We start from the raw sequence: 22,267 nt of genomic DNA, 5'->3' as shown, positions 1-22,267 counted from the left end.
CACTCTTTGGTGGCATCCCTGCTCATCTTCTTTCTGCTAGATCCTCTTTTCAATAAGCTTCTTTACTGATAGCAGAAAAGCTTCCCCATCCCAAACAAATAAGTAATTCATGTTCAGGACATTTGTGTGGACAGGACAGTATGAAGGTTTCAGAGTGTCTTGTTAGGTGAAGGTTATGCTATCAGGGGGCTAAAAAAAAAGGCCCTTAGAATCGTCCTAATTTTCTCCTTTTAGCAGCCCCCTGCTTATCTTCATTCTGGACTGTACTTGAGTCTTAAATACACAGGATGGAAAACTGAACTATTTTATTGCCGTATTTACTTTATTTATTTAAATATTGCAGTATTTACCTCTGGAGTTGTCGATCTCCACCAGATGAACTCTTAGAGGAGAAATTCTAGGGTGGAATTCTAGAAGGTTAATGCTAAAAGATGGAATGCTGACAGACCAGTTCTCTATTATTTGTCTATAAAACACTGGGAGTGTGGAGACAGAAACCAGCAGGGAAAAATACTTTCCTGCTCTTTGTTTCAACAAACACGGAAATACTGTTTAATATTACCAAATGGGCAACACACATGTTTTTATTTATTTAAAATTATGTTTGGAATATTGAGAAACTTGCAACATGTTTGTTTTGTCCTGGTATTTAATTTCAGAAGCTTTCTTTGAAAAAAAAAATCAATAGCAAAATCTACAAATATTTCACAATAGTTTAATGTTTCACATTAATGTTGCACATTAATTCATGTTCATTGTGGTATAAAGAATAAATGACGCCAGCTTTTTAATTTTGGGTGAAATATTCCTTTTAGGCACAACTATGGAGTCTTGACCTTTTTTCTATTACTAAAATTGGAGACACAAACTGATATTATCAAAGCTTTAATAACAGATAGACACATTTTAAATGTTGTTGTTTTTTCAGCAGTGCTCTTTGAGATTGTGAACACCTCACAACACAGTGTGAAGCCGCATTGGAATTTGTCCAGAGAGGTATTTCATAATTAAGTAAACAAAGTTTTTGCTCATGTGATGCTTTAAAAAAAAAAACTTGCATTGGCAACAAACTCAAATGTGAACACATTATTGTGGAACATTCAAGAAAACATTTTGGTAACACTTTAGAATAGTTCATGCATTTACTAGCATGAAGAAGCAATGAACAGTACATTTATTACAGTATTTATTCAACTTTGTCAATGATCATAAAAAAAAATAAAGTTGTTAATGGTTGTCTCAAGTTAACTCACAGTGTATTAACTAATGTTAACAAGCAAAGCATTGGATGTTGCTATGAATAATGACTACTATGCAAGCATTATTCATAAGTTTATTCATGTTTTTTCAAGTGTCCCATATTGTACACAATTTACTTAGCAAATGTGAGTCCTACTCAGATTTAAATTGAAATGTATAAGAAACATTTAAAGCGATGGCTCTGGTCTGAGTATTTCAGTAACTGTTGATCTACTGGGATTTTCACGCCATCTCTAGGGTTTAAAGAGAATGGTCCGAAAAAGATAAAGTATCCAGTGAGTGGCAGTTCTGTGGGCGTAGATGCCTTGTTGATGTCAGAAGGTCAGAGGAGAATGGCCAGACTGGTTTCAATTGATGAGAAAGGTAACAGTAACTTAAATAACCACTCATTACAACCGAGGCATGCAGAAGAGCATCTCTAAACACACAACACATCTAACCTTGAGGCAGATGGGCTACAGCAGCAGAAGACCCTACTGGGTGCCACTCCTGTCAGCTAAGAACAGGTAAATTAGGCTACAATTCACACAGGCCCACCAAAATCGGATAATAGAAGATTGAAAAAAGTTGCCTGGTCTGATGAGTCTCGATTTCTGCTGCAACATTCGGATGATAGGGTCAGAATTTGGCATCAACTATGAAAACATCCATCCTGCCTTGTTTAATTAATGGTGGTGGTGTAAAGGTGTGGAGGATGTTTTTATGGCACATTTTGGACCCGTAAGTACAATTTGAGCATTGTGTCAATGCCACAGCCTACCTGAGTATTGTTGCTGACCATGTTTATCCCTTTATGACCACAGTGTACTCATCTTCTGATAACTACTTCCAGCAGGATTACGCACCACAAATCATATCAGTCTGGTTTCTTGAACCTGACAAGTGTTGAGTTAAGTTCACTTTACTCAAACGGCCTCCAAAGTTGGCAGATCTCAATCCAATAGAGCACATTTGGGATGTGATGGAACGGGAACTTCACATCCTAGATGTGCAGCCAACAAATATGTAGAAACTGAGCGATGCTATCATGTCAATATGAACCAAAATCTCTGAGGAATATTTCTAGCAGCGTGTTGAATCTATGCCATGAAGGCAGTTCTCAAGGCAAAAGGGGGTCCTACCCGGTACTACTGTAGTAAGGTGTCTCTAATAAAGTGGCCGGTGAGTGTATTTGGAAACAGGTAGTGACTGACTACAAAAATATTTTTCCTATTATTAATATTAATGGTTAACAGTGTGTTCAGCATTCTTCAAAATATCTTAATTTGTGCTCAACAGAAAAAAAAGATATTAAGTCCTTTTCCCCTTTAAAGACTCTTTGTGGAGCTTCAGCATGGTCAACAATGTTTGTATTGTCCTGTAAAACAGTAGCTTGACTGTGATTGTGACTTACAATAAAAAACATGGTTTAAATATAGGAACGCTGATTACACCACGGTGGCGCAGTGGGGAGCACTGGCTGAGTCAGTTGGCATTTCTGTGTGGAGTTTGCATGTTCTCCCTGTGTTCGCGTGTTTCCTTCCGGTGCTCCGGTTTCCCCCACAGTCCATGGACATGCGGTATAGGGGAATTGAATAAGCTAAATTGGCTGTAGTGTATGTGTGAATGCAAGAGTGTATGGGTGTTTCCCAGTGTTGGTTTGCGGCTGGAAGGGCATCCGCTGCGTAAAACATATACTGGATAAGTTGGCGGTTCATTCCGTTGTGGCGACCCCTTATTAATAAAGAAACTAAGTCGAAAAGAAAATAAATGAATGAATGAAAGAATGATTACAGCACAAAATTGTGCCATATGCTAGCAGAAAACATGTATATATAGAATGTAATTAGTTTAAATTTTAAACCGCCATGCGTCACACCTCTTTCCATCAACGATACTAAGGAAGATTGTTTTTCTTCAAGGCAATTAATGCTGATTCATGTCTTCATCTCTGTTAGCATCCAAAACCACACCTGCAGGATGGTGGGGTGAGGCGGTGTGTGTCAGACACACAGAAAACCAGAACAGGTTTCCAAATGTGCAAGATGTTTTAAAGGAGTGGAATACGGTTAAATAGTAGGCTTGTGTTAAAGACGGAGGGGTGTGTATTTAAATCATCTAGTTATGTTTATGTGTGAGAAAAAAAGGAGAGATTAAGAGAGGGAGGAGTTGTGCTCGGGAGGTGTGGTACTTAAAATAGACCATTATTTAAGGTTGAAGGCTTTACAGATTCATAGTAGAAGGAAACACGGATGCTGTAAATGTGGCATGATTTCCCCATATAAGCATTATGATGAATGGGGTATTTTGGTAGGGTGTGAGAGATTTATTATTTACATTTAAATACAGTTTCCTTTGAAGTTGGACACTTATCTTTTGGAGGAGTTTGTGATAAGTCTCTGGACTCACTGGCGGGCACTGCTGATGAGGTCATAGGTGACCTGTGTGATGTCAAAGGCTTGATGTGAGTTTTGGGAGGACAGCAGAGTTTCTATTGAGGTTTTTTGGGAAGGGTTGTAGATGATACGGGCGCGCTGAGACTCCGTTTCCTCATCCGCCCAGCAGGGAGTGGGCATTTCTGCAGAAAACAGCAATGGAAACACGCTGCCCATGTAGACACTCACAAACATCTGCTTTAGTATGTTTATATCCCTCTAGAATAGATAGAAGAAACATATGTTGGATTTAATTAGCATAGGTAAACACTTTTAAACTATTATCTGGCATTGAAAAAAAGTTTCTGTACCTTTTCAGATCTTCTCAGGTTACTCTCTGATTCACTCCAGGATTTCTGTAAAATCAGGTTCAAGATTAGTACTTGGAACTTCTGCGCTTTTTGACTAACTAATACACATACACACATGCACACACACAAGCAAGGATACACACTTATAGTGTATGCATGTACAGTGGGTACGGAAAGTATTCAGACCCGCATACATTTTTCACTCTTTGTTATATTGCAGCCATTTGATTAAATGTTCCTTTTTTATCAGTAATGTACACCCAGTACCCCATATTGACAGAAAAACACAGAATTGTAGAAATTTTTGCAGATTTATTAAAAAAAAGAAAAAGAAAAAAACTGAAACATCACATGGTCCTAAGTATTCAGACGCTTTGCTGTGATACTCATAAATTTAACTCAGGTGCTGTCCATTTCTACTAAAAAAAATTATTTTCTTCTTTCTTTCCTGAAAACACACTACTTTGTAAACACAAGTTTTTTTTATCTCTTTTATTGGCACAAAAGATCCTATCTGCGTGGTGTTTAAACACAAAGCTAGTGTTTGTTTGTTTGTTTGTTTGTTTAAAAGCAGAGGCTTGGTTCTTTATTTGTATTTAGAATATGGTCATTTGTTCATAGTAGAAAACATCCTAAGGGGCAATATCAAAATTGCTGTCAGTGACTGGAAACTTTAAAAAAAAGAAAGAAAATGCTGACAGGGAAAGAATCTGTGCATTAAATTTGTTTTAAAACATATTTGCAAAAACTGTAAAAGTATTTTCCAATATAATATGAACAGTTACTAAAATATATCAATCCTTTTGAAAGAAAAAACTTAAAAACACTAATATTAAGTGGCACCATAATTATAGATCTATAAAGTTTTCTTTTAATGGAAGGGTTGTTGTAAAAGTACTTTTAGAGATATTAATTATACAGTTGAAGTCACAGTTTTAAACCCTCCTGTTGTCACCATTACCAGCGATCCAGGCTTGTAGATTGCTGGGAATCATTCACTTTCACTCAGGACAAAACTGTCAACAAATACACCATATGGACTACAACTCCTGTCAGGCACCGCTCACACACACCGGTTCCTCATTCCATTGATTACACACTCGCACAGCTGGAGGATCATTATGGACTGATTACATAGACTTTAAATACAACGAGTGCACACACACACATCTTGGCTGAGTCTTATTATCTGTTTGTGAACATTACGATGTGTTTTCCTGGCCTTGCTGTGTTAGACCCTTGTTTTGTTTTTTTACGTTGTCTGCTGCCTGCCTTTTGACCATTCTGTTGTATGACTATGACTCTGGATTTGCCTGTATACTTCTGTTTGCCCCTGTGTTGACCATTGCTTTCCTGACCATTTAATGTTGAATAAACCTGCATTTAGATCCGCACCTCCATTGTCAGCGTGCCCCTCGCATTACACCTGTGAATTTTTTCTTCTAGAGAAAACCTTCTTTTATTTTTATTTTAGGTTCAGTAAAAGTTTCAATAACATTTTTAAATACATTTTTTAAAAATATTATTATTAATATTATTACCTCTCATAAGCAATATGTTTTTTGATAGTCTACAGAACAAACCACTGTTATACAATACAACTAGAGTACTAGTATCTTGAATCAATACTACTACTAGTATATGCCATACAATACTACTAAAGTACTAGTATCTTGACATATCTAGTAAAATATGATGTACTCTCATCATGGCACAGATAAAAAATAAATCAGTTATTTAACTTTTATTTTTAGAAATGTGTTGAAAAAAATCTCTCCGTTAAACAGAAATTGGGAAAAAAATATACAGGAGAGCTAATAATTTAGGAGGGCTAATAATTCTGACTTTGACTGTATATATAGAAATAGAAGTGTATGGTGAGTTCACATTTAGTAAACACCAAGTAAACATGTATTTATATAACCAGTCTCACCCTAAATGCATCCATCAGATCTGGCTGATCTAGAACATTAGGAAAGGAGGCTAGAACTGAGCTGCAGATCAGATCTAGAATGGAAAACACAAAAGCAAGCAACTTAATTACCTTGACATTTTCATTTGCATTGTTCATTTATGTCTTATGTTTACATTTGCTCTCATGACAGACCCTTTGTTACAAAAAAAAAGTGTATATTGTGCTGCAATGTGGCAAGAGCCTCAGATAAATGTACATATTTGACACATCAAACACTAGAAGAAAAAGTGTGTGTTTGTGCGTTACCTGCATTACACATGGTCACTCTGTCAAGTAAAAGAGCATCAGCGAGAATTTGCCTGTATGTCGCCAAGAGATGTAATGTGGACAGACTTCCTACGATAGTGTCTGGTAGCAGACTTAAGAAATATAAACAAAAGAAATAGTGAGTTACAATAACATGTATGCTTTTTCAATAATATATATATCAGAAAGCAGATGAAAATCAAAGTATACACTATTCCAAAAAATTGATACTGTAATATGTGCAGATCTGCAAGTCATTATGGACTAATTGTAGATTAATTTGCAGATTCATTAAGTGTAATCATAACAGAGTTAAAAGATTATCATCTGCAGAGTTTTGAATCCTTTTACTGTGTAAACATTCCATTGTATTTAAAGCACTCAGCTGAGAGAATTGATAATGTTTGTAGCTTAAACAATAAAATAACCTAAAGTTTAATGCAGTCAAGACAGTATTTTGCATTGATTGATCAGTTTCTTAAAGTGAATACTGTTAGACGTCCCCCCCCAAAACTAAAACAAACATAAATATTAGTGTTCTTTTATTACTTAAGTTTGTAATTTGTTCTATTTAATGCATGGACTCAGCAATAAAATCACCCCAATTGTTATAAAATAGTTAATCCTTTACAAATAAAGCTATTAAAGCCATCTAATGAAATAAAAATTAAATATCACAATTATTCCCCCAATATTACAAAAATAGCTACTGAAAATTCTGTTTCATCATCACAAAAAAAAATGAAAGTAAAGTCATTATGTAAAGTAATGGTAAAAATATTTTAAAATACATTTGACAGCATTTTTAAAAAAATGCACCCTTAATGAGGCTGTATACTGTAAAATGCTATATAAATGTACAGTATACTTTCATACTTCAGACGCGATCTGCTGCTTGAGTTTAGCGATTTGAGCTTCACAACAAGTTTTGGCATCTTCCTGGAGAGCAACATCTGGTGAAACACACCAGTCTGATACCCTAGGGAGACAACAGAACAGATGTGCGCTGTCAGTTTGTGTGTCTGAGAGTTTCTTTTTGTATCTTTAGAAGATAATGTCACCTTTTTTTGTAGACATGGTATCCATATCTAAGTCTTTCTCAAATGGCGTGCCACCATGAATAGTGAGCTCTTGTGTCCTGCACACACATACAGTTTGTAAGCAAGAATGTAATATAGAATTAATCTGCATTCATCATATCGTAATAAGTAATTGGAGTGTACCGTAGAGCAATGGGGGCTCCGCTTTCATCAAACAGTTTAAGGAAAGTCCAGCCACAGCTGAGGTCTCCTCTCTCCCCAGTAGACTGAAAAAACACCACAAAAATACTGAGCAAAACAACCCAATCGCTCCTGCGCAACACAATTTTTGCAAAAATATCATATTACATAAAACAAGTGAAAAATCAGTTGGAAAAAGATCACTTTAACAGTCTATTGTTAATAAAGGAATATTAATAATAATGTAAAAAGTGAATTGAAACAAATTACCTGTTTTCAGTTAAACATTTACTTGGATAAATTTTGTTAATTTTGTTTTGTTAATTTTTGTAATTTACCCAAAAATTTAAACTTTGTTGCTTTGTAATTTTCATGTTGTTCTAAAGCTCCATTATTTATATGAAACAAAAGTTTGTATTTTGGTAGCACTTTACAATACGGTACATATAGTTAATGTTAGTTACTGTACTTACTAACATACAACAATTGTACTGTAATTGTATTTACCTAACAAACAACAAAACAATCCATTAATTACAGTGTTTATTGATGACAATACAGTTGTTTATGTTAACTCACACTGCATAAACTAATGTTAACAAGCATAAATTTGGATTCTAATAATGCATTAGTAATGGTTGAATTATAATTTACAAGCATTATTCATAATTTACTGTTAATAAATACATTAACTACACGTATCGTATTGTAAATATTTTGACCTTGTCAGAATGATCGTTTTTGTCAGTATGATATAGGAAGAAGTCTGGGCTTCCTCAAAATATATTTTGAACAACTTTGTTTGGCAAAAACATTAAGATGATGACTTAAATGTTCATTTTGTGGTCAATTCTTAACTTTATTAAAGGTCATTGTGTGTTCTTATGGAAATGTCAATGTTTTTCTAACATTATTTGAATGTGTTCTTCTCAGTGATTTACTGCTTACGTTTCTTATGTAGGTTACACCCAATTCAAACAGAATTCCAAGATCAGAAGATTCAGAGTCGCAACGCAGAAAACAATCTCCATCCAGTAGACAGGGTAGCATCCCAGTCATCTAAAATACATGCAAAACAGGAAAATCTACAGTATTTATATGTACTTTCTGGCCACTTTAATAGGTACACATGCTCAACTGATTGCCAATGCAAATATATAACCAGCCCATAGATATATACACTAGATGTCGCCTGGCCTATTGTTGTTTATTGCACGGAATGCGTCAATAGCACCGCCATCTTGCTACAGGGTAGCGCTCCTTTGAAATGAATGCGGGACCAAGGTACAGTGGAGGACTGTGGCCATGCAAAGCCAGAGATATACACATATATCTATGATCGGGAGTTTTCCTGGATGTTAGTATGTAATTTTTTTTTCTAATTACGAAAATTATAATTTTACATCACTTTTCTACATTGATGGATCAGTGACCGCACGGGCATTCCTGACAAAAAGCTTGTGTTTGTGTGTACAAAAATGTACTATTCACCCTCCCTGTTAAATTTAATCTAATCCGTGTCCTGAAACACACCTCCTCTTCTGCTTTCTCTTCTCATACTGACGGAGAGAGCGATTCGTTTGTAAATGAATCTCCCGAACGACTCTTTCACTAACGTTAGGCGACAATAATACAAGTTTCTGGCAGCGCAGCATTTTGTTGTCATATTTCTTTGGCATTGTTTGCTGATTTTATTCAACAAAACTAGCATAAGCCGAGTGTTTAGTGCGAGTTGGAGCTGCTTTGCCGTATGGTGAATGCAGTAAGTGACTGTTATCCTCAATAACGTTACCTGATTAGCACAAAAGTTCAGAACATACAAAAACAGAAAAAAACATAATATTACCTATGAAAAGTTCTGCCTTTGTGCTTTGTTTTCTTTGTTTGCTCGTTACTACACCAGTAGACAGCGCTAAAGTCCGCATCTTCACGTAATAACATTGTCGTGACTAGTGCGGTTGAATGACATTTGTCCTGGGAGCACTGTACCAATGTGGTGGCGCTATTGACGCATGCTCAGGGTCCCTATGCGATATCTAGTGTATACTGTATATCTATGTAACCAGCCAAGCACATGGCAGCAACTAAATCTTACCCATGTATGGGCAGAACAATCTACCAGAGTTCACAGTGAGTATTAAAATGAGGTGACTGAAAAGTAGCATGTTCTGTGCAAGTGTTTATATCAGGCTTACCCGTGGAGAAAAGCTCCAAGTCTTTGGGTTCTTGGAGTTGTAAGTGGCTCTGACTGTGTGGATGTTACTCAAAACCTAACAGAGAAAAATGTTATAGTAAATTCAAAGGGTGGAACAAAGCGAGCAGGAATAACAATGGCACTATACACACCGCCTTGGAGTCACACAACATTTATTTAAAATAAACATTTGGAAGACAAATGGGTTTTAAATGTGCGTTAGAATTGTTCTCTAGTGTTTACAAAGATTTAAGTAAAAACTATGATAGACATTATAATATAATACTACACTTATTATCAACAAACACGCTCTAAAATACTTCCTGGTACTCTTTTAAATAAGAACAAAAAATTCAGGGTTGTGAAAGACTAACATTGTAAAGATAAAGGACTTAAATTAATAAATTAACACTCATTCCTGAAATATGCTGTCAAGAGCTTGACACTCATGCTTTTGGATTGCACCCGTTTTAATTCAAGCACACTAGCTGGTAATCCATTGATGCTTTTGTTTGTTTTTGGTTTTAAATGGTTCCACCCTGATTAGTGTTCCAGATGAGCAACACATCATGTCAGAATCCTTACTCAACGCTTTCTTTTAATACCTCTCTGTTAGGATTTTACAGAGCCAACTATTCCAGTTTTAGGTGCTTAAGTATGAGTGTGTTCTTAAATACATTGTTTATAAACTACAAATGTGTATAATGACTCATTTACATGTCCTAAAAACATTCAACTATTCCTTGTGAATCAAAAACTACCAGTTTGGGGTCAGGGGACAGAATATACAGTTTATATAGTATTAAAAAAGATTGTCTATGTGTGTGTGTGTGTTACCTGAGTTCCGTTAAATGCACAGAGCCGAACGTGTCTGCTAAGCACCTGTAACCCGACCCCGGGTGATGGGATCATTCTACAGCTCCACAGGGTCAGGGTTAAACTGACTCTAGATGGCCGACCGTGAACCTGGACAAAAACACATTCCTTTTAAATGTGTGCAGATATATACTATGGTTCAAATGTTTTAGATTGGTATAACTTTTGTAAATGTTTTTTTAAGTGTCTGCTGCATACCAAGGCTTCATTTATTAAAAATATGCTTTAAAATTGAACAGCTGATTGTATTACGGCTTTTGCAATCATCAGCATCACTGCTCCTCTTTAGTCTCACATGATCCTTCAAGACCATTCAAATTAAAGTAATATGATTTGCTGCTGTACAAAAACATTATAATACTATTTTTTAATCAAGGTTGAGAATAATGTACCATGTTCTGTACATTATTGCGGGATTTTGTAAAGAACAGACCAGTTCTGAAGAACAGCCTTTCCTTGATCTGTATTAACGTTTCTGTAACATTATACAGTATCTTACCAAAGTCTACAGAGTTCAATATGATTTGTTTTTTATATCCTTTCTGAATAAGACACTGAAGACAGGAGTAATGAATTTCATATTTATCAACTAAGAAATAATGCATTTTAAAATATATTTTAAATAGTTATTTAAAATTGTAAAAACATTTTTTATAACATTGCTGTTGTATTTTGAATTAAATAAATGCAGCCTTATTCATTAAAAAATTATTTAAAAAGTAATAGTAACTGAAAATTTGGGTAAAAACAAGCACAAACAACAGCCAGTGGGGTTGCAAAAACAAAAGACCTTATAGTTAACAACATGAAACAAAAAAGGAATCTAGCAAACAAAAAAGGACCAAAAAAGCTTGACCTGGCATGACTAACTACTTGACTTGACCAGACTAACAACTTGACTTGACTAGCAACTTGACTAGATTAGCAATTTGATAGACTAAGGATTTAAGTTGACTAAACGTAACTAAAGTTTTCAGCATCGATAAAAACAGCACCACAATTGAGCACTAAGTGTGGTTTATTTATAAACTAATTTTGCGAGGATCACATGATCACGGCTGGTCCCGCATCAGCTTCACATATTGCACCAATCAGATGAAAAATAACTCACTATAAATAATCAGTTTTCCACTTCAGTCATCTCCGTCTTAAAGAATCCCCCTTACACCCCTACTCCTCCCCCTTGTCGTCCCCCTTCTCCTTAGCACTGTTGCCTCACACCAAGAATGCCACTGGTTCAAGCCCTTAAAGGGCCAGTCAGCGTTTTTGTGCAGAGTTTGCATGTTCTCCCTCTGCTTGTATGGGTTTTCCCTGGGTTCCCCGGTTTCCTACCAAAGTCTAAAGACATACATTATGGGTAAATTGACTAATCCAAAGTGGCATTATAAGACAAACTCTTAGTCAGCTATATCTCTTAGCTATTCCTAACACAAGCAGAAGGGGAGTTCTCGAGATCTACCTGAGCTCAAACTCCCCTCTCGCCCTTCAAACGAGAGGGAGCCCCATAGTCTGAGCTCAGGGCTCTCTCCTGGGACAGCATGCCAAACACGCTTTATAATCAATCATCAGCTAAGTGTGAACTCTTGAAATCAGCATATTAGAATGACTTAATGACATTGAAGGCTAAAATATAGTAGCTAAAAATTCAGGGCTAACTTGCATTTTAGAACACTTTAATTATATTAACAACAACTTTTTTTTTTTACATAAAATTATGGCAAATGTAGCAAGTGTGTGATTTGCAGTTAAATACCTTTCCTGTGTCTGGATCCATATGGAGATCTTTAAATGACAGTTGAGACTGGCTAAGCTTGGGTTGAATAAAGTGACTTGCTCTGTAAGATGACCCTGCAAACGGTAGAAAGATAAAACAAGTATAATCTAGCATTAAATCTACATTAGATGTTATAAGGTAATGTATTATAAAGTGCATTCTGGGCAATGAAATTTGCCTGTCATCTACAATATGGTTTTTGCTAAATACATGGGCAGGTTATGACCTTCCTCCAGAAGTCTGGATAATGTTGAAGGTCTGAAGCCTGGAGGAATAGCACCCATCGCCGACAGCACATCTGTAGCATCAATCTGCAGATGTAACACATTACAATACATCAAGGCATGTGAGGGGGAGTAACTAACATGTAGATTACTATGGGTGCTCTTTTCTGAATAGACCGTACCTCAGTTACAGCCTTCCGTACTGTGTTCCAATTGGATGTTTTGCTAGAAAAAACGAGGCTTTATTTAATCTTTAAAATAATATAAACTGTATCATACTGTGTTAGTCATAATCACTGCTTTAAGATACAGCAGAAAATGAAGGCAACGCTGCCGTCTAGTGGAGAGTGGGGAGATAGCACCTGGATTCCTGTTCTTCCTCGCTGTCCTCTTCATCTTCATTCTCTCTCTCACTGTCCTGTAGAGAGGATGACATCTAAAAGCACAAGGTTAAAATACATTTAAGAATTTAATTCATTACATTTGTGATAACTAACTGGGGCAAATAGTGCAAACCGCAATGCAAATGTTTCAGGGGACCCAAAAAGGGATGAAACTGACTGTTGCCTGTTTAGAGTCACCAGTGTTGTCAGAGATCTGTTTTTTTTTCTTAAGATTAATGTCCTGGTCTTACAGTTTCTTGTTTGTATATTTTCGGCCAAAAATAAAAACTTACCTTTCAGCTTAAATTTTCCGTTTGTTAGCATCTAAATGCATGTGTGTTCTTAACTTGCAGGACAAGTGAGCTTTCTCGGCCACTGTAGCTTAGCCTTTCTCCCCCGTTTATTTAAAAGCTTCATTTGGATTTTTATTAAAAAACATGACCTGCTCTGACTGATGATCCAGGCAACGTAAACTTTAATCTAAACATACTCTAGTCTAAATGCATAATGTGAAAATATCAATCAAACTTATAATGAAGCATTATAAAACCGCTCCAACGCAAATTGTTTGGATGTAAAGTAGTGGGGGGTGACACGGTGGCCCAGTGCTTAGCACAGCAAACTTTCTCACAGCAAGAAGATCATCGGTTCGAGTCACAGCTGGGTCAGTTGGCATTTCTGTGCAGTTTGCATGTTCTCCCCATGTTCACGTGGGTTTCCTCCGGGTGTTCCAGTTTCCCCCACAATCCAAACACATGTGCTATAGGTGAATTAAATAAACTAAATTGACCATAGTGTATGTGTGTGTGTGTGTGTGTGTGTGTGTGTGTGTGTGCGTGTGTGTGTGTGCGTGTGTGTGTGCGTGTGTGTGTGTGTGTGTGTGTGTGTGTGTGTGTGTGTGTGTGTGTGTGTGTGTGTGTGTGTGTGTGTGTGTGCGTGTGTGTGAATATGTGTATGGACAGGTTGCAGCTGGAAGGGCATCCGTTGTGTAAAAATATATGCTGGATAAGTTGGTAAGTAGTGAATAGCATTTTTCTTGCATGTAATTACAAAAGTCTTTTCTTTCATTTAGTTCACTGCCTTACCTGCAAACACATCTTACAATAATGTAGCACTGCTTTAGTGATATTATCTTTTTTCCATTTGTGCTTTAAGTGGTTAAAAGAATAGTCTCAACCAAAAATGAATATTTTCCCACCATTTACTCACACTAAATTGGTTCTAACCTTTTATGAATTTCTTTCTTCTGTTGATCAAAACACAAGCTGTTCTAAAGTATCTATGGAACAAATGCCACAGACACTCATGGTAGGAACAAAAAATACTGTTTTTCCAGAATTCTTCTTAATAACTTGTTTTGTGTTCAACAAAAAAGAAAACTCAAACAGGTTTGGAACAAGTGAGTAAACCATGTCATGGTAAACTTTGCCTTTAAGGTTTTTTTAGTTCTCTTTTAACTCTGTGCTCAAAATAAATAAATAAATAAAAAATAAATAACTAAAAAACTTTTAATAAAAAATGAGAGGTTTCTTTCCTTCCATTGAAAGTCTGGGTAACCAAAAGGTAACAAATTCATCCAACTGAATTGATCAATAGTATCATTTAATAAACAGATAATGAAGTAATCCTTTAAACATTTTCATGCATTTCCTGCAGTTAAAAACTCAATGGAATGTGGTTATATGACCTTACATGTTATCAAGTAATAACACAGTAGAATTAAACTCACTAACTGAGTGTCACTGACTTTATACACACCTTTAGAAAAGTTTTAGGCACCAGGCCTTTCTGTCCATTCGAGTTTTGCGCCAGCCACCATCCATCTTTATTTTTTGACAAAACTTTTAGAATCTCTCCTTTCTGAAACAACACAAAGAGACAAATTTTATCATCAAAACATAAATAAGTAAATAATCTTGAATTGAAGCATTTAAGCATTTAAGTTACCTGAATGCTGAGATCCCCTTCCTCCTCCGCTGTAAACGAACTGAGAGTGATATAGGAGGCAGATCCCTGTTCTGCAGCAGCAGCCATATCTGTATCTTCATCAGCACTGTCAGCATCATCATCTTCCTCGTGTACGTCTCCTTTAGCATCTTCCTCTTCAGAGCTCTCATCTTCTTCATCACTATTCTCTTCCTCGCTGTCCTGTTCTGTATGTGAAGAACTAGGTCCAGCCGTCCTACATGGCCATGAAACAAACTCATGAAAACCTCTTTAAGTTCAGGTATTTTGAGAGTGAATGTGTGTTGGAATGAATGAGGAGTGTCATACTCATCATGAGGCAGCAGCTGAAGAGCTAGAGACTGTAGATGATCATGTAAAGTCAATAACCGCTTCTCCTCTTCCCTCTTACACTGGTCATAGTTTCCAACTGGAGCTGGTTCATCTGCCTGCATACATGTAATTCAGGTTTTAATTTAATACTTGATAATTAATCAGTGTCATTTCACATCAGCACATCTTGACTCGTCTGATGTGTAACAAGTGGCATTAAAGTTCTGTTTCTTTTCAATGTTTGTCTAGTTTGAACTTTTTCATTTGACTAAATGCTGGTTTACTTTGCAGAAGCTTTGTGTGTGTGTGAAAATATCTATACAAAAATGATTCCTTCGCTCAATATTTAATCTTTGAAAACATTTTATTTTGAACTTTCATAGCCAGTCTGGTAAAAGGGGGTGGTGGTTATTTTTTCTCAAAAAGTTAACCTTTTTGCAGTTATTCTGCTACTTTTCTATTTAAGTAAGAGGTTTAAATACTACATTTTAGTGACATTTCAAGCACAATTTTTAGCTGGATTAGCTTGTCGGTGGTCATTAAAATAAAAAATTGTAGCTTGTTATCAGCCTACGATGCGTAGACTGCAGCTCCACAGAAGAAGTTAGGCCAGAAGAATAATGGTCGTGCCCAACAGAGCCTTGTCTCTCTCGAGGTTTTTTTTCCTTTGCTTTGTCAATTAGTTAAGTATTTTTTTCCCTCTTCGCCAGTGTTACCACTGGCTTGCTTGGATCGGGACTTGTGGAGCTGCGCTTCGGTGGATTTGTTCAACAGTGTTTGAACTTTCCGCAGTAAAATTTAAACCACACTGAACTTAACTAAACTGAACTTCAACTCTGAAATCTGGACTTTACTAGAACTATGTTAAAATGCTTTGATACAATCTACATTGTGAAAAGCGCAATAAATGAACATGAATTGAATTTGTTGGGCAAATAACAAACTTACCAGCACGTTCAACTTTCCTCAGTCAAAATTTTGCCATTTGAATGATAAAAAAAGCTAAATCTAGCCTTTATTGTAAAAAAAGAATATATTTGAAAATTCATGGATAACAATAGCCTAATTAGTATTAAAATTAACTTTAATAGGCTTCAAAAGTAACTTTTGGTGCTTAGCACATTTCTATTGGTGCAAGATTTAGAATAAAAGTTACTTGTAAAATGTCCATTCTATTTAACAACAAAAAAACAAAAAGATTTTACTTGGTTTTAAAACTTTCTTAGATGGGTTATTTTCACAATGTATGATGGCACTGCAGTCAAAATAGGACAAATGAGTTAGTGTATGGGACAAATTTTGGACCTTTGTCAGTGGAGGGTGGGATTTTCAAACAATTTGAACGTCCCCCGACTACAGGCCTGTACATAAATACTTTGAATGCAGAATTTATTAACAGTAGTTTATAAAATAAAAACAAATAAACAAATTATCCAAAGCACATACTAATGATAAATCCAGCTTTCTCTCTCTTTCTTTTATTAAATTATACTTCTGTGGTGTAGTGAGAGTGTTTATTGGTAATAGGAAATGTATTGGTCCTGTCAGTTACTATTGACAAATTGCCTTCTTTGATGGCATTTTAAACCACTAAATCCTAATGGAATACTTCACAAGACAAACTAAAAACCATTAAAATGTATTGGTTTTACATTACTTTAGATAACTTCTTCAGCCTCTTCATAATGTCGTCCACTAAGCGCTGTAATTCTCTGCACCTGAAATCCAAAACACCAAGATAAACGTTCCTGGATGTAGAGAGAAACCAACGTATTTTAACGAATGATTTAGAAAAACACAACAGATACAAGTCCTCTACCTCTGCAAGGCCTCTTTGTTTTCTGACACATCTGCTTTAGCCGCTTGCTGCACCAAAGCATCCACCTAAAGCACAGACACAGATCTTCTCTTGTATTTATTGTGTATTAACACAAAAAACACATTTGTTTCAGTGGTAACGTACCTGTCGCTTGATGTCATCCGTTTCTCTTTGGACAATCTGAAGGGGCCCTCTTCTCTTTGGAGGCATGTTGTATTCGCGACAGAAGGATCGATCACAAACGGCAATTCGACTGTGAGATTTGTAGAAATGTCCCTGCTGCGCTCAGATTTGCTTTAAGAAGATGCATCTGCAGCGCCATGACAGGACAGACGCTCCGAATGAGGTTGCTAAGATACTTTTATGCGACGCTGTTATGACCTCATCACTGTGCGCGCCAGAGAGAGTCCATTAAAGGCATAGCTCATCCAAAACTCAAACTTCTGTCATGGTTTACCCACCCTTTACTTGTTCCGTTTTTCTTTCTTTCTTTCTTTCTTTCTTTCTTTCTTTCTTTCTTTCTTTCTTTCTTTCTTTCTTTCTTTCTTTCTTTCTTTCTTTCTTTCTTTCTTTCTTTCTTTCTTTCTTTCTTTCTTTCTTTCTTTCTTTCTTTCTTTCTTTCTTTCTTTCTTTCTTTCTTTCTTTCTTTCTTTCTTTCTTTCTTCAGTTGAACAAAAAAGAAGATATTTTGAATAAAGATGGAGACATGTTAATGTTGGCTTCAATAGTAGCTACTACTATGGAAAATACACATTTCAAGGTTTGGAACCACTTGAGGGGCAGTAAATAGTAAGTACATTTTCAATTTTTGATCTATCCCTTTAACACACACATAAATACATCAATGCACTCTGCTAAATAGTTAAGTGTAAGAATTATTTGCTTTTCTTCGCTTATTTTTCTTATCATAAAATTAAACTGTCTTTGTGAAACCTCATTATTATGGACCTACTTACTGTGTGGATTTGTTATAATTGAACCACTGCTGGTTTTATATTCGCTTATTCGTTCAGCGAGAACTTGTGACATGCCCCGTTATCATTTCGTCCTGAAATCAAGTGCAAGTATGAATTAAAAATATTATCCATATTTTTCCATATATTTTTACTATGAACAATGTGCTTTTTAAAGTCATTGGCTGGTAATTTGATTCCTCTGTTTATAATAAAAATACATTTCTGAAATTATATTGTTAAGGAGAAAGTCAGAATGTGTGATTATAAAACCAAGTTTACCTCAATTCTTGCTTTGAGCTATGAGTAGCACGCTTTGGTAAAACAGGTTTCCAGTGTGAGTTTTCCTGTTGTCTACAGTGGAGACCCAAACATTCATATTTGATACACTTCAATTTTCAGGTTACTTTTGATGCCCACACTTAGATACGTAATGCTACAAACATCACCGACACTTATATATAGCTATAAAAAAATAATAAATGTTAGAATGTATAATCAGTCTTTACAAATATAGAATATACAAATAAACAGATTTTTTTTATTCTAAAAACTGCAAATTCCAGCCCAAAAAGGGTAATGTATAAAAATCTTACAAACTCCAGGAAGTGTTGAATTTTCATAAAGAAATAGTCTATTATTTATTACATGACAAAACTAGCGAAATATTTGATATATTGTTTATTCATCTTAGCAAAGGTTTATTATTAAAAAATACATCTGATGTTCATTCTCGCTCAGTATTATAAAACGCTTACAAATAAATTAACAAAGATATAAATGTTGTTTGTTTCACACAAATGTTGTTACTGGTACAGTTAATTTAAGGTACCAATTTGGATTTTTTCGTTATGTGCCATTGTTTTTTTAATAATCAAAATGCTCTACCTTTATTTCTGAGAGCCATAATGTTTAAATACTGTATTTTGACAATTATGCTGTCAAATACATAGATGCAAATATTTAATATTTTACCAAGATTTTTCATTTGTGATTGAATCATGTTCTGTCAGTTCTGTGAATGCAGAAACATTGTTCCATTCAGATTACTTCTGCTTAAACTTTACATCTCAATTTTTTAACACATTGATTATAATACTTTCATAGTACTCAACATTCATCCATTTTCTTTTCAGCTTTGTCCCTGGGGTTGCCACAGCGGAATTATATGCCAACTTATCCAGCATGTTTTTAGCAGCAGATACCCTTCCAGCTGCAAGCCATGACTGAGAAATAGTAATCAACAGTGTTATCAAAATATTTCAGTTTATTTCGACTTCGACAAACAAGAAGAGAGCACAGATGTGGTAACATTATGGATATGGCTTGCACAAACATTAAACAAAACAATCTTAGAAATACATTGTTTTTCTCAGTGTTTAAAGTCTTTGACAGGTGTGTTCCTTGCTGTAGCTTGTGACTTGATCCAAAGACTTGACAGCTTGATCCTCGTTCATTCACTTGATTCTGCTCATGAAATCACAGCATTGAAGACCACATGGCACTAAAGAAATGAAAGAGTAGTTATACCGATTATAGTGTAAAACGAAAGCAAATTACTCCATAGAAAACGATAGTTATGAAAGACACGTGTCTTACCAGGTCGGTTACGTGATAACTTGTATCTGTCACGACAGGTCAAGCTTCTTCTGTGTTTCCGCGAGTTTGTCCTGCAACCTCTTTTTCCGCCAGTCCAAGAACTTTCTTCGCATCCTGTTTGCCTGCCAACCGGCGACAAAACCAGCCGCAAACGAGACGACTATCGCGACCTGTAACGTCCTCTCCGACACATCAGCCATGTTCACCTCCGTCCAGCCAAAACAAATCCTCTTCTTCTTGTGATTTTACTCGGTTGACAAACAGCAAAACAGTGTTTTTCCGCCACCAACTGGTGTAGAGTGTGTATTGCTAAGACGTACCTCACCCCATCCTCCCTTCTTTTGAAATCTTAGATGTCCAGACTAGGGCCCGCTGGCCAAAGTTAATTTGAATAGGAGCATTGTGGAGAATCCCTTTAACAGAGATCATCATTCTGAATTTAAGTTAACCTTTTTGTCTGTTTTTATAGTTTTATAGCAAACTGAAATTAAGCAATTTAATTAAATGTTGTAAATGAATCAGATTAATCATGTAAATACTGTCTCTCGGCGAATAGAGGACAATGCACATAACATAGCAACAGCCTAACATTGCTATTTGGCATTGAACTCCAATGTGTGACAAATGGGACTGTTTTTGTTTTTACTGTAGTAAGTTTATTATATTTATAATCTTTTAAATTTGCATCAGTTCATATAAAGCAATGTTTTCTAGTTTTTTAAAATATCAGGATTCAGGAAAATAAATTAGGAAATGACCCATAACAAATTTAATGTCATACTAATGCTATATTTACCTTGACCCATAGCCATCAATCAAGTCTGGTTTTTGGCCCTTCGCAAGAAAAGGTTTGGGGACCCCCTGGTTTAAATCCTCTCCCACAGGTGAGTAATTTTAAGATATTGTAAAAAAAAAAAAAAAAAAAAAAAAAAAAAAAAAAATATATATATATATATATATATATATATATATATATATATATATATATATATATATATATATATATATATATATATATATATATAATTGATTTCTTGAATCATTTTATAGAATATTCCTTAATATGAACTGAAATGTTAACTCTTCTAAATTCTTACTAAATTCTATTCCTTTTATCTTCTTACTCTTACATCTAAAATCAATATTCCTTCCTTTTTACAAATTGCTGCATCATCAGCAAAAAGCAAGAATCCCATTTCTAATTCTTTCAGTATATCATTTATCTTGATGGAAAACAATAATAGGCAATTTGACACCAATAAGGCATGCTCTAAATGAGGAGTACACTGTGAAGGCTTTGTTGTCTGTATGTATGTATGTATGTATGTATGTATGTATGTATGTATGTATGTATGTATGTATGTATGTATGTATGTATGTATGTGTAGCTACCTGCAGGTTATTAAAACAGTCCACGCATCCAAATACTGATGTCCATATGCATTTCCTTTATTGAACACTGTGAAAACTAAAAGATAAACAAATAAACAAACCAAATATTTCACACAAACACAATAGACAGGACATCAGCATAAACAAATAATATACAAAACAATGTTTAGTTTACCGTGTTGGCCTGATAACCATGCTGTAGAATAAGCAGGAGCATTTAACAGGTGCTTGCATTGAGATTTCACTGTGCTGAGTGACCATACAAACTCTCACAGGTTAAATCAATCAAAGAGAATCATGTGACCTCCCACTCAAGCCAACCGGAAATTTGTAACATAAACATATACCACTACACATTCAAATAATGAAATACAAAACACTAAACAAAATAAAAGCTGACTAAACTGCGTCAGCTACAGTATGTATGCATGTATGAATGAATGCATGTATGCGTGTATGCATGTATGTTTATTTATAATTTTCATGCATTTCATAATTATTTTATTTATGACTCTTTGATTTTATTAACAGCTTAATAAATAATAGTTGCCTATAGGAAAACACCATACATTCATTTACAGGTTAAGACACACTCTGAGCCTTTTTAACATTACAAGAAAAATTCAGAAACAGTATCCATGAGCAGTAAATAAATAATTAAAAAAAAAAATTAACAATAATAATGTTATACTAGGCTATTGTAATGATAACAGTAAACAGTGATTACATAAATAATGTACATGTAAACTTTACGATTATTACAATTCTCATTGAAAGAAAGTCAAAAATTACAGTGGGGGATCATTACCAGAAAAAAAAATCCTCCATGGTTTCAACAGCATGTCATTCTTTTTGTTATCAGTTTGCATTAGAGACCTTTTCAAGGTGTCCATTTCTAATAAAATAAATTAGATTTTGGTAGTCCTTTTGCAAGTATCAAATTGAGGTCCCTTTCCAATTAAAATCAGGAAACGTTTGCATTCCAAAATAATTTTCCTCTAGGTGATGTTTAATGTATATATGGCTAAATTTGACTCATTACAAATATTTTTATTATTATAAAATGGAGTAAATCTGTCAACACCAGATTTTGAAATTAATTCTGGGAGTATCTTTTCGATTCTTCCAAAAGAAATGTCAATTTTGCAGGATATTGGATATTAATTCTAACATTCCTATCAATCTCTGTCAAACACAGTCTGTTTAAAATGATATGGTATGCTAAAATGATATAATCTTTTTGGGCACAGGGTGTTTAAAAGGCCGTTACCCGTCTTCAAATTCTGATTTTTGTAATTTGCATAGTTTTATTTATATTGATTTATGTTATGAATGTGTGAGAACTTCTGA

The 22,267-nt window shown here is 35.1% G+C and overlaps 2 protein-coding genes across 2 annotated transcripts; both read right to left on the bottom strand.

The window, feature by feature from the left end:
- Window positions 1-3,550: 3,550 nt before the first annotated feature.
- Window positions 3,551-17,308, bottom strand: nphp1 (nephronophthisis 1). Its single transcript, NM_001077170.1, is given in 20 exon segments — window positions 3,551-3,893; window positions 3,986-4,030; window positions 5,919-5,992; window positions 6,207-6,319; window positions 7,083-7,185; window positions 7,268-7,344; window positions 7,430-7,512; window positions 8,375-8,485; window positions 9,622-9,696; window positions 10,458-10,586; window positions 12,250-12,344; window positions 12,497-12,581; window positions 12,677-12,719; window positions 12,857-12,930; window positions 14,636-14,737; window positions 14,825-15,059; window positions 15,152-15,270; window positions 16,812-16,872; window positions 16,974-17,038; window positions 17,118-17,308. Coding segments are annotated over 20 exon segments (2,004 nt in total). The 5' UTR covers window positions 17,184-17,308; the 3' UTR covers window positions 3,551-3,644.
- Window positions 17,309-19,175: 1,867 nt separating this feature from the next.
- lnc.lemp (lncRNA encoded micropeptide) lies at window positions 19,176-19,766 on the bottom strand. Its single transcript, XM_068214582.2, has 2 exons — window positions 19,526-19,766; window positions 19,176-19,430 (listed from the first exon to the last, which is right to left on the bottom strand). Exon 1 carries the CDS (start codon window positions 19,723-19,725, stop codon window positions 19,555-19,557), a length of 171 nt encoding a protein of 56 aa, XP_068070683.1. The 5' UTR covers window positions 19,726-19,766; the 3' UTR covers window positions 19,176-19,430; window positions 19,526-19,554.
- Between the last annotated feature and the right edge of the window lie 2,501 nt (window positions 19,767-22,267).

Source organism: Danio rerio, chromosome 17 (genome assembly GCF_049306965.1).
Source record: "Danio rerio strain Tuebingen ecotype United States chromosome 17, GRCz12tu, whole genome shotgun sequence".
Lineage (NCBI taxonomy): Eukaryota > Metazoa > Chordata > Actinopteri > Cypriniformes > Danionidae > Danio > Danio rerio.
This window is presented reverse-complemented; position numbering and strand designations above follow the sequence as displayed.